Source organism: Canis lupus, chromosome 22, assembly GCF_048164855.1.
Source record: "Canis lupus baileyi chromosome 22, mCanLup2.hap1, whole genome shotgun sequence".
Lineage (NCBI taxonomy): Eukaryota > Metazoa > Chordata > Mammalia > Carnivora > Canidae > Canis > Canis lupus.
The window spans coordinates 21782026-21800550 of NC_132859.1; the positions used below are offsets into that span (position 1 = coordinate 21782026).

Sequence of the window (18525 nt, forward strand, 5' to 3'; positions counted from 1 at the left end):
CTATGAGCTCATTTGGTTGAGAGATCAGAGAAGGGGGTTGATCCCAGTCTTGCAGGATGGACTGGATCTCAAGAGACCGCATGGTCCAGAGACATTCCAGGCAGAGGGAAAGGAGCAGGAAAACCTGGGCAAGCTCTGAGAAACCATGGACACAGGACCCACCAAGGAGATAAGATATAAGGCCTGGAGAGGCAGTTGGATCCAGGCTTAGAGGCTGCTGGAGGGTGTTGAGAGCTGGCTTACACCAGGCTGTTGGCGGTAGGGCCAGCTAGGTCCCAGGGCCTGGGTCAGGGCCTGGGAGGGGCGCCTCAGAGCCCCAGCCAACCAATCCCAGGAAGGTGTTTCTAGCACAGGGTCTCTTCCCAGAGTCTACACTGGAAAGGAGCTCCTGAGTGGACCCTGCCATACCTGCAGGGGGCTGTCCTTTCCATAATCCCAGGGCACACTGGCCCTGCCCAACACACTCAGAGGGAGCCTCCACCTCATGTGCTTGAAGGAGCCACCCACGTGCAGCCTTCCTCTTGCCCAATGCTCCGAGGCTGCCCCAGCCCAGGGTGGCGTGGAAGCCACTCTCTCCCCATCCTTCCCCTCCCACCTCCTCTCTATGCCCATCTAGGCCCTGGAGCCCCACGCCTAGAGCTGGGAATTGGAGAGGCTCAGTGTCAGGGCCAAATAGGGCAACTAGTTTAAGTCTCCCAGTGTTGCCAACCCCCTTCTCTTTACCCTGTGGTCCATCAGTGTGAGAAAGTCTGTCCCCTTTACAGACACCAAATCCATAGAAGTGACCTCAGAGGTCCCAGATTGGAACCAATATTTGTTTAAACCTTGGTCCTCATTACACCTCACTACCCCTAGCTTCCAGAAGAGGAACAGCGACGGCTGGATGAGACGGAAGCTCTCCCTTTGGGTCCCCACTGGGAAAGGCCCCAGGCCAATTTCACACCGTCCCCAGCTGGCTCCTTGACCCAAGTGGCCTCTCCAGACGCACTGAGGTTTCAGAAGGGCTCTTGAAGCGCAGAGTTTCAGCAGCTCAGGTGTGTTGAGCGCTCAGGCCACTGTCCCAGGTGCTTCAGACAGGTTTGCTCCCTGAGTCAGCGCTGCAGCCCTGCAAGATGCAATCAGCGTGCCGCTTCTCAGACGCGGATCCTGAGACGCGGCGCTGCCCTTCTCAGCGAGGGGGCGCGCGGGGAAGGCGGGCGCCGGCCGAGGGGCGGTCGGCCACCAGGGGGCGCGCCCGTCCCGTCCCCGTCCCCGTCCCCGTCCCGTCCCCGTCCCCGTCCTCGTCCCGTCCCCGTCCCCGTCCCGTCCCCGTCCCGTCCCCGTCCCGTCCCCGTCCCCGGGCCCTGCCGGAGCCGCGGGAGCCCCGGGGACGCAAGGGTCGCGCGCCCTCCCGCTCCGCGCCCCGAGGAGCACTCTGCAGGGGTGCGGGCCGCCCAGCCGCCCCCTCCCGCCGCGCGCTGGGTCCTGCGGCGCTCCTCACGCCGGCCCCGCTCCCGCACCGCCTGCACCGGCCGCCCCAGAGCATCCCGGGGTCTGGGCCCCTGCTCAGGGGCGTGGCCTTGAGATGTCCCTCTGTCCCGCTCCGCGACAAGGCACCAGGTAGTCTGTTTATCTGTATGTTCAGTACGAAGGTGTAGTGAACCCATTAAAGAACAAGGAAAGCGTGGTTTGTCTCCCTCCCTAATGTTTCCCACTCAGTTCCCCTCCTTTCCCTTATAATCCTTTTCACTATGTCTTAAATTCCATGTATAAGTGAAACCCCACATGGTGATTGTCCTTCTCTGATTGACTTATTTTACTCAGCATCATACCCCCCAGTTCCACCCACTATGAAGCAAATGGTAGGTATTCCTGTCTTCTGATGGCTGAGTAATACGCTCCTAACTCTGGGAAACAAAGGGTTGCAGAAGGGGAGGTGGGGGTGGGGGATGGGGTAGCTGGGTGACCGGCCCTGAGGAGGGCACTTGATGGGATGAGCACTGGGTATTATACTATATGTTGGTAAATTGAATTTAAATTTTAAACACATGTAAAAATAGATAGATGACAGATAGATAAATTTTAAAAAGGAAAGCAAAGAAGAAGCCAGAAGCACCAAAACGCACACAGGACTTCCTGACACTCTCTGACCTGTTGCTGGCAGAGGGGCCACCCAGCCCGCAATATGGGGTTCCCACAGCCTCTCCCCAGCATCGCCCTCTGGAGACCACCCTTCTGTGGCTTCAGGGGGCTCAGATCCCTCTGACTCCTCTTTCCTCCAGTTCCCAGAGCACCTTGTAGGGCCTGGCCCTGAAATAGTAGCAGGCATCAGAGAAAAAGCTATGTCTGCCTGTATCCTGGGCATCTCCACTTGGGGAGTGTCCCAACTGCCCATCCTACGCATTTAGGCATCTGGAAAGTGCTGGACACCAGTCCTGTGGAGTGAACAAGACAGACCGAACCCCATCTCCCTTGGAATTTACAATTTGGGAAGCAAGACAGACATAATCAAGAAGGCCCACAAATCGTGTGGCAATTGGCTAATAATCTATCACAGGTGCAGCCATGCTGTGAAGCAGGAGTGCAAACACACAGATGGATACCTGCATGGGAACGCAGTGGGGTGAGCAGGTATGCGGTGGACCCAAAGGGGAGAAAGGCCAGTTCCCTAGCAGATGGGGTGGGGGGACAGGTAGGAGTGAAGGCAGTGAACTTCAGCTGAATCTTGAAGGGTAGGGCACGTTTGTTGAGCAGGGCCTCAGAATGGAGGTGTTCTGTGCAGAGGGGGCTGCAGGAGTGAAGGCTCAGAGGTGAGAAAGCTTGGGATACGTTTGCATGAAAAGCAGGGGCAGGTTGCATAGTTACGAGCTGCCGGAGTGTAATGAGTGGTGGTGTACCACGCACACCTCCCATTGTAACTGGCTGCTGCCTGTGGGAATGGGAAGGCACTGACAGCTTTTTAACAGGCGGATGCAACCCGGTTTCTGGGTTTAATAAAAGGTCACTTTTTAAATGGGCTGCGGGTGTACCTGGCTGGCGAAGGTGGGGTCTACAGAAGGAGGCTTCCTTCTTGTCATTATGGCTGCTGGGGGAACTGGCCCTGGAAAAGATCAGAGCTGGGGTGCTCCAATGGGGCCAGAGCTGGGGGAAGGACCAGTGAGCAGCAGAGCACCCCAGGCCCCCACAGGCTCCCAGCAGCCAGGCTGTGTGCTGCCCAGAGTTCTGGGGCTGATCCCTGGGCCAGAATGCGCCTCCCAAGCACATGCTGGAACCGGCTGTCTCTGGGCCCAGCATATGGGTTCTAATAGGTCCACATGACATTTATGTTTTAAAGTTAGCTGCATATATCGGGAGAGTTTGAATTTTGGATTTCCTCTTGAAAAACCCTGGGCCAGCACTCCTGCCGGATGACAAGGGACTGGAGCTGAGTACAGAGCACCTTTGGATGGTCCCTGTACTCTTAGCGGGGGCTGCACTTCCCACATCACTAGCTTGGTCCTTGTGGGTATTTAAATTTTCACACATACACATGCCCTTAGAGAGTCCAGCTAAGCCACTGAAAATCTAGGTGAATGTGGGAAAAGGCCTGGAGGAGGACAGAGGGGCTGTGTTTGAGAAATAACAAGCAGGTGGATGACTACCCAGTAGAAGATGAGAGGAATCAGTGTGGACTGCTGGGCGGCTAGAGAGTCAAGTCGGAACTGAACTCCCCATCTCTCTGCTCAAACCTCCTCTCACTGGCTTTCCCACCTCACTTAATGGCAATCCAGCCTTCAAGCTGATCAGACCAGAAACTGGGAGACAGAAAAAAAATAAGAGAAGACAGCTTAGTAACTGGGGAGGCACGAGGGGAGGCTTCATAGTTGCAGGAATGCTCTACTTCTTAAATTCGTGTTGGGTAGCTGGTTTTGTGAGAATGCATTGAGCTCTCTGTGCTTCCGTGTATTGTAGTTTACAGAATAAAGTGTCAACGTGTCATGCATGTGTCTCAGTTGGGCACCGCTATAACCACACCATCACCCCAGGGAAAAAACAGACTTGTCCTTAAAATAAAACACACTTAAGATTTGATTTTCCAAAGGCTTGTTTAATCAGTGATTCTGAGTAAATGTTAGATTTACACTCATGGTTTTATTGTACAATAACATTTTACCTTCTTTTTAGGTAAATAGTCTGTGTATTGAAATGCCCTCAAATGAAAAGCATTTCCCATTGTAAAACTTTTACCAATTTACTTTTATATTTGTGATTTGTTTTTAACGAGGGCCGATATTACCATGTTGCAAGCACCACCTGCCCTGCAATGTATTTGAGACAGAGGGATGGCTCCAAGCCAAAAGTCTGATTTTTTTTTAACTTAATAAAATAAAGAAGTGACTTTTTTATGCTCTGCTTTCTCAGGGTGCATTGTCTGATAGGGTAGAAAACAAATTATGTGAGGAAAAAAATAGGATTATCAGTTTTAACAGTCAGCATAAATTGTGATAACATTTTAATCTTTATTGTTTGAAATTCATCTGGAACTTAAAATGTTATTATTAATAGCCTTTTACTCGAAAATGCCTGCAAGTATTTGTTCTCTCTTGTCAGAGCATAATATTTACTTGTTAAATGAAAGCTTAATTTTTAATACATAGTTTAATTTTATACACACAAGCTACCTAGTTCAAGAACAAAGTTTTTGTTTTTTTTTATAAAGTCCATTCTCTATCCATGAATTTTTAAAACTCATTTAATATGCTTACACACATCTTAAGAGTTTTAAAATCACACTCTTTCGCTGGGCTTGCCTTAAGATTGCAGAGATGGGTGGGCCCCCTTGGGCTGCTGGGACACAGTGGGGGCCAAGGGGAATGAACAAAATGTTCACCAAGTCTTTGGTTTTTAAGACAACAAGTCAGGAAGCCACGAGTCACTGTACTGTTTACCTGAATACCCCTGGAATATTATTGCACATCTTTGGGTGGATAACCTCGTGTGGCCACAATTCCTACTTGCTGAGTGAGAATCCCTAGAGACACAGCCTCCTGTCGTCTCCCACTTCACTCTGTTCATGGGGAACATCTTTCACACTTAAACAATGGGACAGAGGTACTCGATCCAGTGCCAGAAGGGCATCTCAACCCTCATGGCTTAGTATGGAGATTTCCTGGAGTGCAAAGCAGAAGGTGCAATCCAGGGTGGAGACTACACATCCTGACACATACACAGCAAGCACCTCCTTTTTGCTCTGGCCCCATTGTTGAAATGTGAAGGATTCTCCATATAAATGCCCCGTGCACAGTTAAGAAAAAGAAAGGGACGACGTGGTGGGAACTGACTCTTGTTGACCTAAGTTGGAGCTAGAAGCATGAAAGCCCTAGACTGGCCCTTTGTGGCCCTTCTGCCTTCCTGTCCCAAACAGCAAATAGTCAAGCCAGCCAGTACGGGGATCTTCTCCGACTCAGGCTTTATCCTCTAAAGGCAGAAAGACCTCCGGAAGGGTGGCTGGTGGGTGCCCAGAAGCCCTGAGGAAAGCCTCAACCTCTGCTTTGGCCTGGGGCAGTGAGGAAAACCTCCCGGGGTGGGGTGGGGTGGGGTGGGGTGGGGGGGATTCACAATTCAGATCAGAGTACAGTCATGCATTCCCAGCTTTGGGATGGAAACCTTCATTTCTACAGTGTGAGGACATAGAACTTTCTCCAGCTTTCTTAATCTTATCACCTGTGGTAGGCTGAACATTGGCCCCCAAAGATATGTCCATGCCCCAATCCCTTAGAATCTGTGAATGTTACTTTATATGGCAAAGATTCTGCAGATGTAATTTAAGGATCTTAAAATGGGGAGATTATCCTGGATTACCTGCGTGGACCCTAAATACAATCACAAGTGTCTGTGCAAGAGAGAGGCAGAGGAAGACCACACACAGAAGAGAAGGCCATGGGAAAAAGCCAGGAATGATTCTCCCTGGAATCTCCAGAGACAGCATAGCCCTACCAACGTCCTAATTTCAACCCAGTGATCCTACTTCCAGACTTCTGGTCCCTAGAACCCTAAGAATACATTTTGGTTATCTTCTGTTGGTCAGAATGAAGTCTGACCAGAGTGGTGGTCATTTGTCACAGCAGCCTCAGGAAGCTAGAAAAACACCTTCTCAGCCAGAACCCTACATTCTCCTTGTGACCAAGTCTGTAAAATTTTGGTCCTCAACCCAGGACTGGCAGGCAGGCATTTCCTTTCTACATGTGATTTAGTGATTATTCGGCAAAATCAGCCTTCCTTGCTGTGAGCTGGCAGGGAAGTGTTGCATCCTCGGCATCCCACAAGATAAAGCTCCATGCCAGGGAGGCCAGGCATCCTATCCCTCTGGCTAGGATTCCATAATTGTTATAAAAGACTGTATGTTTTATTTTAAAATAAATATGCTACAAATTCTTGCCTAAATATTTTTAAGGAAGAAATCTTATCTTTAATTTTGTATTCCCCAGAGACTCTCCTTAGTTTAACAACACTCAGATTAATTATAACAAGGTCAGAGGGGATATAGTCAAGGATTACTCATCAAGTGGTTGTGAGCAAATGAATTTCTACCACAAATATAGTTTGCAACTCCAGGCGAACATTCATACTTTTTTATAACAAGCATCTTGATAACTACTTTGCTCTACCGAACATACAAAAAAATAATAATAACACTTTTCTCTACCAAACATACAAAATAAAAGCATTGCGGTTTCTAAAGCCTTGAGATGAGAGGTTACATTCCAAAGAAAATTAATGGTAATTCTAAAGGTAGACTGCAGAAGATCACAGTGCACTCCTGCAAATAAACTACTTAAGGTAATGATGACAAGATTCAAATAAGCAGGTAATTTTTTTAAAATTTTTCTCTTGTATATGAAAGAAAACCAGTAGGAGTTTTGTAAAGAGAATGCATACTTATTATGAATTATTCAAGCACTGCATGGAGGTGAAAAAAATTCAAATGCCACTGCTCATAAATAATTATCATTTACATTAGGAGAGTCTTTTCTTATGTGTGTTCCAGAAAGGCAAAATAGATATACCAAAAGGTTTTGATAAATACGTGATTATTTTGTATATGCTAGTTGTAATATTACATTTGATTTCATTTGTATTTAAAACTTGAAAAAGAAATCAAAAGGAATCTAAAAGATTATATCTAACTCTAATTAGTATATCTAATAGTATCTAATGTGCATAATTATCATATAAGTATACATGACATAATAATTATATGTATTAGATATATTAAATACTAGATTTTTTATTAGATAGCTTTTTTAGATATTAGATATATTTTTTATTAGTTACATTAAATATTAGATTTTTTAAAAAGATCTTTTTATAACTACAAAGAGATTTGGAGGGAAAAACATTGAGACTAGAGAAATTGTTTTTATATTCCGTATTTCAATTTAGGCAAATCCTTTGACTCCTTGATGTGAAAAATGAGGACATTGATCTAGAGCCTCCTTTCCCTCTCCCACATCCTTACATACTGTGATACAAATATCTTACATACACAACATTTATATTTTAGCTCATGACTATAATTTGTAAATTTTTTTTATTAATATTACTTCGTAGTTAAATGTTTCTGAATCTTACCACAGCTTCTCTACCCCTGAAATCTTCATTTTGATTTATAGAAATTTATTTTTTTTTAATTTTTTTTTTTTATTGATTTATGATAGTCACAGAGAGAGGGAGAGAAAGAGAGACAGGCAGAGGGAGAAGCAGGCTCCATGCCGGGAGCCCGATGTGGGATTCGATCCCGGGTCTCCAGGATCGCGCCCTGGGCCAAAGGCAGGCGCCAAACCGCTGCGCCACCCAGGGATCCCGATTTATAGAAATTTAACTTCAAATAAGACCTTTTCCCCCTCTCAGCTAATGATATTTATTGCTTGGATGTTTATATTTTCAAAAATACTTATTTTCAACAATATTTCCCCTTAACTTTTTTACTCTAACTTACAACTTATACTTTTCTGAATATTTAAATTTTTCTCAAGGCTTAGAGAAATTAAAAGCTTTTACCCAATGTCACACAGCTAGTGTGCAAAGTCAGGACACCAATGCAGGCCTAATTTCAAAGCTCACCGTGTTGTCATCTATCCATCATCCACTGTTCCCATTCAGTTACACACTTGCTCATTATCTATCACTCCTCACCTATGTAGCTCTGTATCTATCCGTTACCTCCATTCATCCTTCAGACATCCATTTACCTACTTCATTATTCCATTCATTCATATATGATACCAATGCAAGCATACATACATAGTCATTCATCTATCCAGACATTCCATCTATTCCATCTGTCGATCAGCCCATCATCCTTCCATTTACCTATCTATTTATCTACATTAATTTACTTTAACATCCATCCATCCACCTATACATGGATACATAGATACAACCACTCATCCAGACATTCATCTATCCAACTATTCATCCACAAAGCCACCCTTTCATAAATCAGTCCATTCCATTTCCTATGGATCCTTTTATCTTTTCTATTAATTCATCTGCTCATCCAACCAGTCTATCAATTTATCCAGTCACTGATAACTCTGAAAACGAGAACTTTCGTAGAATAGGGAATTGTCTTCTTCTAAGAGTCTGTTGTGTTCTCATTCCATTTCCCAGCCATCAAGAGAAGACCATAGTATTTCATGAGACAATAAGGAGGTCTGTGAGCCCTTGACTGTCTCTCACCCATATGAAAATTCTTGCAAGAGAGACTGTGGGTCTTATGGTCTTAAATATGGATGCCTTCGGTAATCTACCCAATGACTGAACCTTCTAATGTTTGTGCAGTAACGAATCCTCTCTTTATGGAAGAGTCATCAGCAAAGATTACAACCTAAGACTATGAGGCAGAAATTTTGCCCATTTAGACCTCCTCTGTCATTGGCCTGGTATTTTTATTGCAGTCACAACCTTCCATCAACCGACCCACTGCTTAGTTCTCTGGCCATCCACATGGAGTCACTGAATGTGACTTGTCAATTTACACCTAGTTTAACATCACTTTCTTTCCCTACCCCACTGTAGTGAAGCAGCCTGGAGGCACCACTTGGGTGGACCTCAGTAAGAGCTTGATGTGAAAGAAGCTCAGTTTCTCACTCAGATGAGTGATTCACAGTTAACATGATTGAATCAAGGCTATTCGTGACAAATACAAGTCAAAACAAATCAAGAGGAAAGAGTAGAGACGTAAAAATAAATTTTGAAGCCTCTCTTGCAGGGTATTTTGCAAAATAGAGAAAGAAACTATAATCAAACTTAGAGCAGAAAAAGAAAAAGAGGAAGAGGAAGAAGGAGAAAGAAGAGGGCATTTGCGATAGTGACAAGGAGTTCTAAGAGGAGGAGGAGGGAGAAGAAAGAGAGAGAGTAGTGCCCTACAATCTAGAGAGCTAGACTTGTCTTCTGGTTGCCTCCAGAACAATCAATGATAAAGAAATTACAGAAATGAGACAGAGAAGTTATTATAAGAACTGTGACTGGTTCCTGGGGAGACTAAAGCCAGGGTGAACTCATATGAAACGTTAACAGCAGTCCCAGGTGGGGGTGGGGCAGCAGGTATAGAGAGGGGAAGAAAACTGTGAGGAGAAACTTCCAGTTCTGTTCATTCTTCTCTCCCATATTTCCCAGGGAAGATGACTGGTGGCCTGGTGGCCTCTGTCACTGGAAGAAAGAAATCAGTGGTAATAGCTTGGCTATTACCCTTGCTCAGGAATGCCAGGGTAACTTCAGAGCTGGGCCGAGTTGAGATTCTGATGAAAACACATGCAGGCTGACCAGATGCCCAGGCATTTACTCCTCTGTCTCAGTCTCCTCAAAACCCTCATGGGATGGCAGGTGACCATTTCAAGAACAGTGGCTGAGCTCCTTGTGAATGGAGCCAACCATTCTAAAGATCTTGTTTTCTTTCAGTGCTGTTTTTTTTTCAAATAAATTAAAGAGGAAACCCTGAATAAAGAAATTTCTCTGTGAAATGAAAGCAAAAAAAGGGATGTTGAGTGGCAATCCTGGAGTACCTGAGGCTCTCCATTCCAGGGCTCGTTCCTGCTCCTTCCTTCATACTCATTGGAAGGACAAAAGCAGACCTCTATTGCATCCCTTTCCATTATTGGACTGGGCAGCTGATAACCACAAGAGAAACATGATAGTATAAACAAGATAAGTATAAAAATATAACAAAGATATTCAAAGATATGAGAGAGAATATTGGTAAAGTTAAGAAGGAATAAGAAGAGGTGCCTCAGTGATGCAATTGGTTAAGCATCAGACTCTTGGTTTCAGCTCAGGGGTCCTGGGATCAAGCCCCACAGGACTCCATGCTCTGCTTCTCCCTCTGCCTCTGCCCCTTCTCACCACTCATGCTCCCTCTCTTGTTCTCTCTCAAAAAAAATAAATAATCTTTAAAAAAAAAAAAGGAACAAGAAGCAATAAAAGAAGACAAACATGTGCCTCTTCTGATAGAAAAATAGGAAATTCTTTCAGGACAGCAAGAGAAACTAGGCACAGTTTTATAAAATATACTTAAAGATAACAAAGAGAGAACAAGGTAGTAAAGAAGTGGCTTTACCCCAGATCTTGAAGAAAACAGGGATCTAGAAAAGCATGCTTGACATTTGGACTACTTCTGCCCGGGGAGCATGTACTGATTCTGCACAAGTCAGCAATATCTGTAATAACCAAACACTGGAAACAACCAACATGTCCCTTACAATAGGTGGATAAATAAATGGACACAACCCCTTGTTCGTTTCTCAGAGTTAGGAGTCTCTCATGTTGGTGGTGGAAAGGGAGGTGGGCAGGGGGTTGGGGTGACTGGTGACTGGGTGACAGGCACTGAGGGGGGCACTTGACCGGATGAGCACTGGGTGATATGCTATATGTTGGCAAATTGAATTCCAATAAAAATAATAATAAAATAAATAAAGAAACTGACACATTCGCACAATGCAATACTACACAGCCCTGAAATGGATCAACTACAATTACATGCAACACCATGAGTGGATCTCAAAAACTCAATATCTAATGAAAGCAGCTAGATGCAAACGAGTACATATTGTTTGATTCAATTTATAGACAGCTCAAATATGGGCACAACCAATCCATACTGACATACCTGAATAGTCATTTCCTTTGTGGGAGTAGCATAATGACTAGGGATGAGGTGATGAAGATTTCTAGGGTACTGGTAATATGCAGGTAGGAAGGTGAGCACATATACTTTTCCCTATTCCTCCTGCTAAATACAACTTAATGCCCTAGATATTGTGTATAAAACAAACATAAGAAAACTCTGAAAGGTGGAGAGAAGAAAACAGACCAGGATTGGACCTTGGGACCCAAGGAATGACACAGTGATGAGTTCCCTATATTTTCTTTTTACTTGTATATTCTGGACTTGGAGCACAAGAAGGTAGTGATAAAAAGACCACTGAATACAGACAAATATAAAGAATCAAACAAAGCCTGCTCTCTCTAGTCAATGGATGGAGAAAAGGATAGCCTAACAAGACAGAGAACTTTAGTCAACAACTGCTGTGCTCCAATCGAATACCACAGGTAAAAAAACTATGAGGTTTCCCCTATCATCTACCTACCCCAGCAAAGTCCAAGTGGTGAGTACAACCTTCCACCATTACTAAGCTGTATCAAAGCTGGGATGGAGCATCAAGGAAGGCCAAGATGGGAGCCGGCCCTTTCATCCCCACGGGGCAGTACTGAGGCCTCCCACCCACACTCTCAGTGGAGACCATGCAGCGAGTCTTCACATTCATCCCCTCTCCCACCTTAACAAGACCCAACTGATTTTTTATAAAGGTGCAAAGGTAATTCAATAGAGAAAAGATAGCCTTTCCAAAAAGAAAGAAAAGAAAAAAAGACCACCTCCAACATACCCCATACAAATCTAACTCCAACTCTATCATAGACTGAAATGTAAAACTTAAACCTATTTTTAAACTTTTAGAAAAAACATAGGAGAAAATCTCTGGGACTTAGGACTTATTGAAGAATTCTTGGACATGACACCAAAAACACAATTCTTAAAGGAGAAAAGTCAATAAGTGGGCTTCGTCAAAAGTAAAAACTTTTACTCTGCAAAAAACCCTGTTAAGAGGTTGAAAAGACAAGCTGCAAGATGGGAGAAAATATTTGCAAACCACACATCTGATAAAGGACTAGTATCTATAATATCTATATTGTATCTACAATATACAGAGAATTCTCAAAACTCAAATAATCCAATTTAAAAAATGGACAAAGGACATGAGCAGACAATTCACCAAGGAGGATATACAGATGGCAAATAAGCACATGAAAAGATGTTCAGCATTGTTAGTGGTTAGGGAAATAAGGATTAAAACCACAATGAAATATCACTAGATAGATACCTCTCAGAATGGCTTAAAAAATTTAAAAAAAAAATGACAAAACCAAAGGCTGTGAGGATGTGGGAATGTAAAATGGTACAGTTACTCTGAAAAACAGTTTGGCAGTTGCTTTAAAAAAAAATAATAAAACCTGCCATATGACCCAGTAGTGCACCTCAGGCCTAGAGGAAAAAAAAAAACTTACGTTCACATAAAATACTTGTACATGGTTGTTCATAGCAGCTCTATTGGTAGTGGCCAAAACCTGGAAATAACCCAGATGCCCTTTAATAGGTAAATGCTTAAATAACCTGGGGTAATCCATACCATGGGATAATATAAAACAGTGAAAAGGGAGCTGATTATTGATACATACAACCTGAATGAATCACCATAGAATTATGCTGAGTGAAAACCAATCCCAAAGGGTTATATACTGTATAATTCCACTTACATAACATTCTTGAAATGACAAAATTATTGAAAAGAAAAATAGCTGTGGGACGCCTGGGTGGCTCAGCGGTTGAGTGTCTGCCTTCAGCTCAGGGCGTGATGCTGGTCCAGGGATCGAGTTCCGCATCAGGCTTCCTGCAAGGAGCCTCCTTCTCCCTGTCTATCTCTATCTCTCTGCCTCTGTGTGTGTGTCTCTAATGAATAAGTAAATAAATAAAGTCTAAAAAAATAAAAAGAAAAATAGTTGACTGGTTGCTAGAAGTTAGGAAGGGGGTGGGGCATGAGGGACCCTTGTGGTGATGGAAATGTCCTGTATATTGACTTTATCAGTGACAACACCGTAGCTGTGTCATTGCACTACAGTTTCGCAAGATGTTATGACTGGAGGAATCTGGATAAATTATACACAGGATCTGTCTTATTTCTTTCAGCTGCTTGTGAATCTACAATGATCTCAAAGAGAAAGTTTAATTTAAAAAAGTATATATAGTAGCAAAGGGCTGAAAATAGCCAAGATTTTCTTTTTTTATTTTAAATTCAATTAATTAACATATAGTGTTTTATTCGTTTCAGAGGTAGAGTTCAGTGATTCATCAGTCTTTTTTTTTAATTTTTTTTATTTATTTATGATAGTCACAGAGAGAGAGAGAGAGAGAGAGAGAGAGGCAGAGAGACAGGCAGAGGGAGAAGCAGGCTCCATGCACTGAGAGCCCGACGTGGGATTCGATCCCGGGTCTCCAGGATCGTGCCCTGGGCCAAAGGCAGGCGCCAAACCACTGCGCCACCCAGGGATCCCAATTCATCAGTCTTATATAACACCCAATGCTCATTACATCCTGTGCCCTCCTTAATGTCCACTACCCAGTTACCCCATCCTCCCATCCTCTCCCCTGCAGCAACCCTCAGTTTGTTTCCTATGATTGAGAGTCTCTGATGGTTTGTCTCCCTTTCTGAGTTTGTCTTGTTTTATTTTTCCCTCCCTTCTCCTATGATCCTTTGTTTTGTTTCTTAAATTCCACATGAGTGAGACCATATGATAATCCCACATATGAGTGAGATATATAATTGTCTTTCTCTGATTGATTTATTTCGCTTAACATAATACCCTCTTGTTCCATCCACGTCATTGCAAATGGCAAGATTTCTTTTTTTATTTTTTTTATTTTTTGGATGGCTGAGTTGTATTTCAACATGTATGTGTGTGTGTCTGTGTGTGTACCACATCTTCATCTGTCCATGAATATCTGGGCTCTTTCCATAGTTTGGCTATTGTGGACATTGATGCTATAAGCATTGGGGTCCAAGTGCCCCTTTGGATTGTTATATTTGTATCTTTGGGGTAAATACCTGGTAATGCAATTGCTAGGTTATAGGGTAGCTCTATTTTCAACTTTTTGAGGAAACTCCAAACTGTTTTCCAGAGTTAGCCAAGACTTTCTTTCTTTCTTCTTTTTTTTTTTTTTTTTTTTAGCCAAGACTTTCTTAAAGAAAATTTAAAAATATAGGGAAGATGTAGAAGTACATCTAGATTGACCAGAGGACATTTTCTGGAAAACAGTTTGGCTTAAAATCAAACATATTTGGTTCTATACACCAATGTATCTACTCGATACATATCTTAGAAAAACTTCTCTCAGGTGCATGAGGAAGCATATAAAGAATGTTCATAGCAGCATTTGTAGTAGCACAAAGAATACTGTGCATTTTCCAATGTTAATTTCCTGGTTTTACTAATGTATGATGGCAATGGAAGATATTATCATTATAAATCTAAAATTATTTTAAACTTAAAAACATCTTTTATCTTGGACACATTTTACCGAAAATGATTTAAAAACTGGAGCATACACGTCAGTATTCACTAAACAGCAGTGCAAACAAAAGAACCGCTACTATATGCATCAACAAACACATCTTAGGAATATAATGTTAAGAAAACTGCAAGTCATAACAGAGACCATACCTTACATAAAGTTCACAAGATGCAAAGAAAACAAAGTATTGTTCAAGGACACATCAAAATGTGATAAAACTCAAAGAAAAACCAGAGTTGTGCATTTCTGCAAATAGGGAGGAAGGAGAAAGGATGCACAGGAGGGAAACAACTGGAGACCTTAGAAGTATTGTAACATTTGATTTCTCCAGCTGGGTGGAGGGTCAATGGGCATTCACAATGAAAAATTTTCTTTACAACTTACACAGACATCAAACTTATGCAATAAGAAGCTTTACCTAATTAAAATAATAAATAAAATAAAGGAACACAAAGACAGCAGACCCTCAAGTTTTCAGAAACTTATTCTGGTGGGTTTACCAAACCCAAACTGAGTGACCCAGGGGCCACATTTCCCCTTTTTTTTTTTTGAACCTGGAGAAAGCCTATTTCTTCCAGGGCAGGTTAAGGACAAGAGCCCAAATGAGGAGAGACAAGCAATGACAAAAGGTGGAGAAGGAGGGAGACATGGAGCAGAGCAAACTCAGACTTCCACAGCACAATGACCACATTCTGTGAGCAACAGCAGTTATTACCTCCAGCTACATGAGCCAACCTGTCGTGCTGTGCTTGAAGTAGGTAGGGTTTTTGTCATCTGAACTGGAATAATCCTGACAGAGTCCCATAGGTGTCCTGGCCCATGGGTCTGACTTTGAGGCTTATAGGTGGCCAGAGGGGCCTGGGTCCCACCCATCCCTCCCCTACTGTCATACTGCCTTTCGTGTGGAGGACCGGGTGATCAGAGAAGGTGTAGGACTTGCCCAGGCTTACCTAACTTCCTGCCAGTAGCTTACCTGACTTTCTATCACAATTCAACTGCTTTGTCTTGACAGTGACAATGTCCTCAGTACAGGAGGATGAGAGGGTGCAGGAAGACAGCACCAGGTGGCATCTGGAATATTGGTGGAGGGACCACTCAGAGGTAGGAAGTGCTGCAGCACTGGAATAGTCTCTCCTTCTAGAGCTTCCTTCAGCCCCATGCTGGATACAATCTCCTGAGAGAGCAAGAGCCCCAGAGCAGAAGTAGAGTGGGAGTTTGGAGGGTGCCCCTGAGCCTGATGCCAGGCACAGTGGGGCAGGTATCCTAGACTGCTGGCCCTACAATCTCTGAGGCTCCAAACCAAAGGCAGCTCGGAGAAATAAAACAGTTGTTTTGATTTGCATTTAGACATTCATTCAAACATTCAACAACTATTTACTGAGTTCTCATTTAGGTCCTTGAGATCCTGTGATGGAGCTTCAACAGCTGCTTTCATGGAACTCACTTTCTAGTTTTTAAACAAGCAATGAGAGAGGGATCCAGCTGGGTTGACTATGGGCCAGGATGCCTATGGGGCTGATAAACAAACCAGAAACAGACAGGAAGACACCCCAATCAAGCCATGTAAGTCAGAAAGAGGATGACAAATGTCCCTTGGTAATCTCTAGGGGTTGAGCTTGCTTCTCTTCTCTCTGTACACACACACACACACACACACACACACATACATACACACAGGGCTTGCTCCCAAATGTTCTTTGAACCACAGTAAAGAAGGAGACCATGTGGTGGTTGAACAGTAGGAGGCAGCTTCATGAAACCTCCATTAACTGGAATGCCTTACCATCCGGCTGTCCTGGGAGTCCTTCTAACATTTGGGTTCCTTGCTCTCACCCACTCACAACTTGTCCCACGGGCCTCGCTGGGCCAGAGGAATACAGAGGGGAATGGGAAGCAACCCTCCTGTCCTCGGGAAGCTCCTTGTCCAGATACAACTAATTGCCAGGGCAAGCAGAGGCCTCGGAAGCCTGGTGGCCCCAGAGTCAAGAACTGCTGCAGGGCACTGTCCAGAGACAGCCGTGCTGATATTCGGGTGTCTGCTCCTTCGCTCTCATGGGACAGCAGATCCAGGATAAAATTACCTGTAGGAGCGGTTGGCTTGAGATTGGCAGGCACCCTTTCCTGGTCCTCCTCTCTTGCTGGCCAGCTCTGAGGTGACACCGCTGACCCCAGAGAGGAGCCCAGGGGAGGGAGGGCTAGAGCCACCCACACAGGGTCGCGGCCGGGCCGGCCAAGCCCCCTGGCCCACCGCCCCTGGCTCTCCCCCGACCTCCTCTCCTTCCCCTCTCGGCGTCGCGGGAGGTGGAGGAAGGGACCCGCATCTAGGTTCTGGAAGACTAGAAACAGATGTCCCCTGGCAATTTCGTGTCATTTTTCTGGATTCAAAGGAGGGGTCGCGTTAGAGCGGGGAAGGCAGGCAGCCGCGGGGCGGGGGCGGGGGCGGGGGGCGACGAGGGGCGGCGAGGCCCGGGGGTCTCGGAGGCCGGGCGCGGGCACCCGGGCCCCGCATGACATCAGAGGCGGGGAGCGCGCAGAGCGCAGGCGCGGGCCGCGGAGGGCGGACGGGAGGGGGCGGCGCGCGGCTCGCGGCTCGAGGCTCGCGGCTCCGGAGAGCGCTCCTCCGCCTCCGCCCCCGCCGTCCCCGCGCCGTCCCTGCGCCCCGCGCCTCGGGCGTCCAGAGCGCGCCCCGCGCCCCGCAGCAGCCCAGCCGCAGCCGCAGTCGCAGCCGCAGCCCCAGCCCCAGCCCCAGCCCCAGCCCCAGCCCCAGCCGCCGCCGCCGCCGCCGGACACGCCGCCGCAGGCCGGGGCCGGGCGCACCGGGGAGCCAGGGACGCGCGCAGCCCGCCCTTCCCCCTCCGGCTCCCGCACCGCCGCCGCCTCCCCCGCCCTCCCCCTCCGGCTCCTTCGCCTCGCCGCCGCCTCCTGCACGGCCCGGCCGCCAGCACCATGTCCGCAGGGGGAGATTTTGGGAACCCGCTGAGGAAATTCAAGTTGGTGTTCCTGGGGGAGCAGAGCGGTAAGTGCCCCCCGGTTCTGGCTGGGCGCCGAGTCACCCCCGCCGCCCCCCTCGTCCGCCCGGTGAGGCCCCGGCCCCGGCGCGGAAGGGCCCCTCCGAGCCCGGGCGGAGGGAGGCCCCGGGGAGGGCCGCGGGGTGCGGGGCTGCAGCGGCGGGAGGCCGAGGGCGCGGCTGCTCGGCGGCGGGGCTCGCGGGCTCCTCGCAATGCGGCAGCGGCGGCGGCTGCGGGCGAGCGCGCAGGTGGCCGGGCGCGGGGCGCGGGGCGCGGGCGGGGGCCGGGGCCGGGGGGGCCGGGGCCGGGGCCGGGGGCGGGGGGCGGGGGCCGGAGCCCCTCTCCCGAGCACGAGGCGGGCCGGCGGGGGCTCCCTGCGGACCCTGCCCCGACAGATGTTTAGTGCTGGGCACGTCCAGGCCCCGGAGCCGGCGGCCTCGGGGGAAGCCGACACCTGTCTCCCGCGGAAAGGGCGGGCGCCGCTGTAGGGGAACGGGGCGCCCACCTCCCCCGGCCTCACGTCCGACTGGGCGCGGAAGGTTCTAGACGCTGCCCGGTGCCCGCGTGTGGGAGCGCCCCTCGGGCGCAGGGTCTGGGCGAGGACAGCGAAGGGTCCCCGGTGCGAGGCGGATTGGGGGATGGTGCGGGGGTGCCTCGCCCCGAGACGCGGCGAAGCCCGGCGCTGGGCAGAGAAAGGACCGGGCGGCACGCCCTGCCTGGCTGCCCAGCACCCTCCGGGGAGCGGGGGGGAGCGAGAGCGCTGAACGCAGACGAGGCTTCCCACCCCCACCTCCCGGCTCTCCGCCCGTCTTGGGGGAGGGGAGGTCACCGAGGCAGCCGGCCAGGGGCGGGGGAGCGGGAGCGGGGGAGGGG

The 18525-nt window shown here is 47.1% G+C and overlaps 1 protein-coding gene across 2 annotated transcripts in view; it reads left to right on the forward strand.

Moving 5' to 3' along the window:
* The first annotated feature begins 17493 nt into the window (after positions 1 to 17493).
* The window catches only part of RAB6B (RAB6B, member RAS oncogene family), a 60329-nt gene continuing 59297 nt past the window's right edge, over positions 17494 to 18525 (forward strand). Inside the window, exon 1 of one of the 2 annotated variants that reach the window (XM_072792682.1) lies at positions 17494 to 17660. In XM_072792682.1, the coding sequence (XP_072648783.1) occupies positions 17591 to 17660 (70 nt within the window). In that variant the 5' untranslated portion in view covers positions 17494 to 17590. Of the gene's footprint in view, positions 17661 to 17800; positions 17901 to 18525 lie in introns of those variants that run through there. The other variant, XM_072792683.1, reaches the window with a different exon arrangement.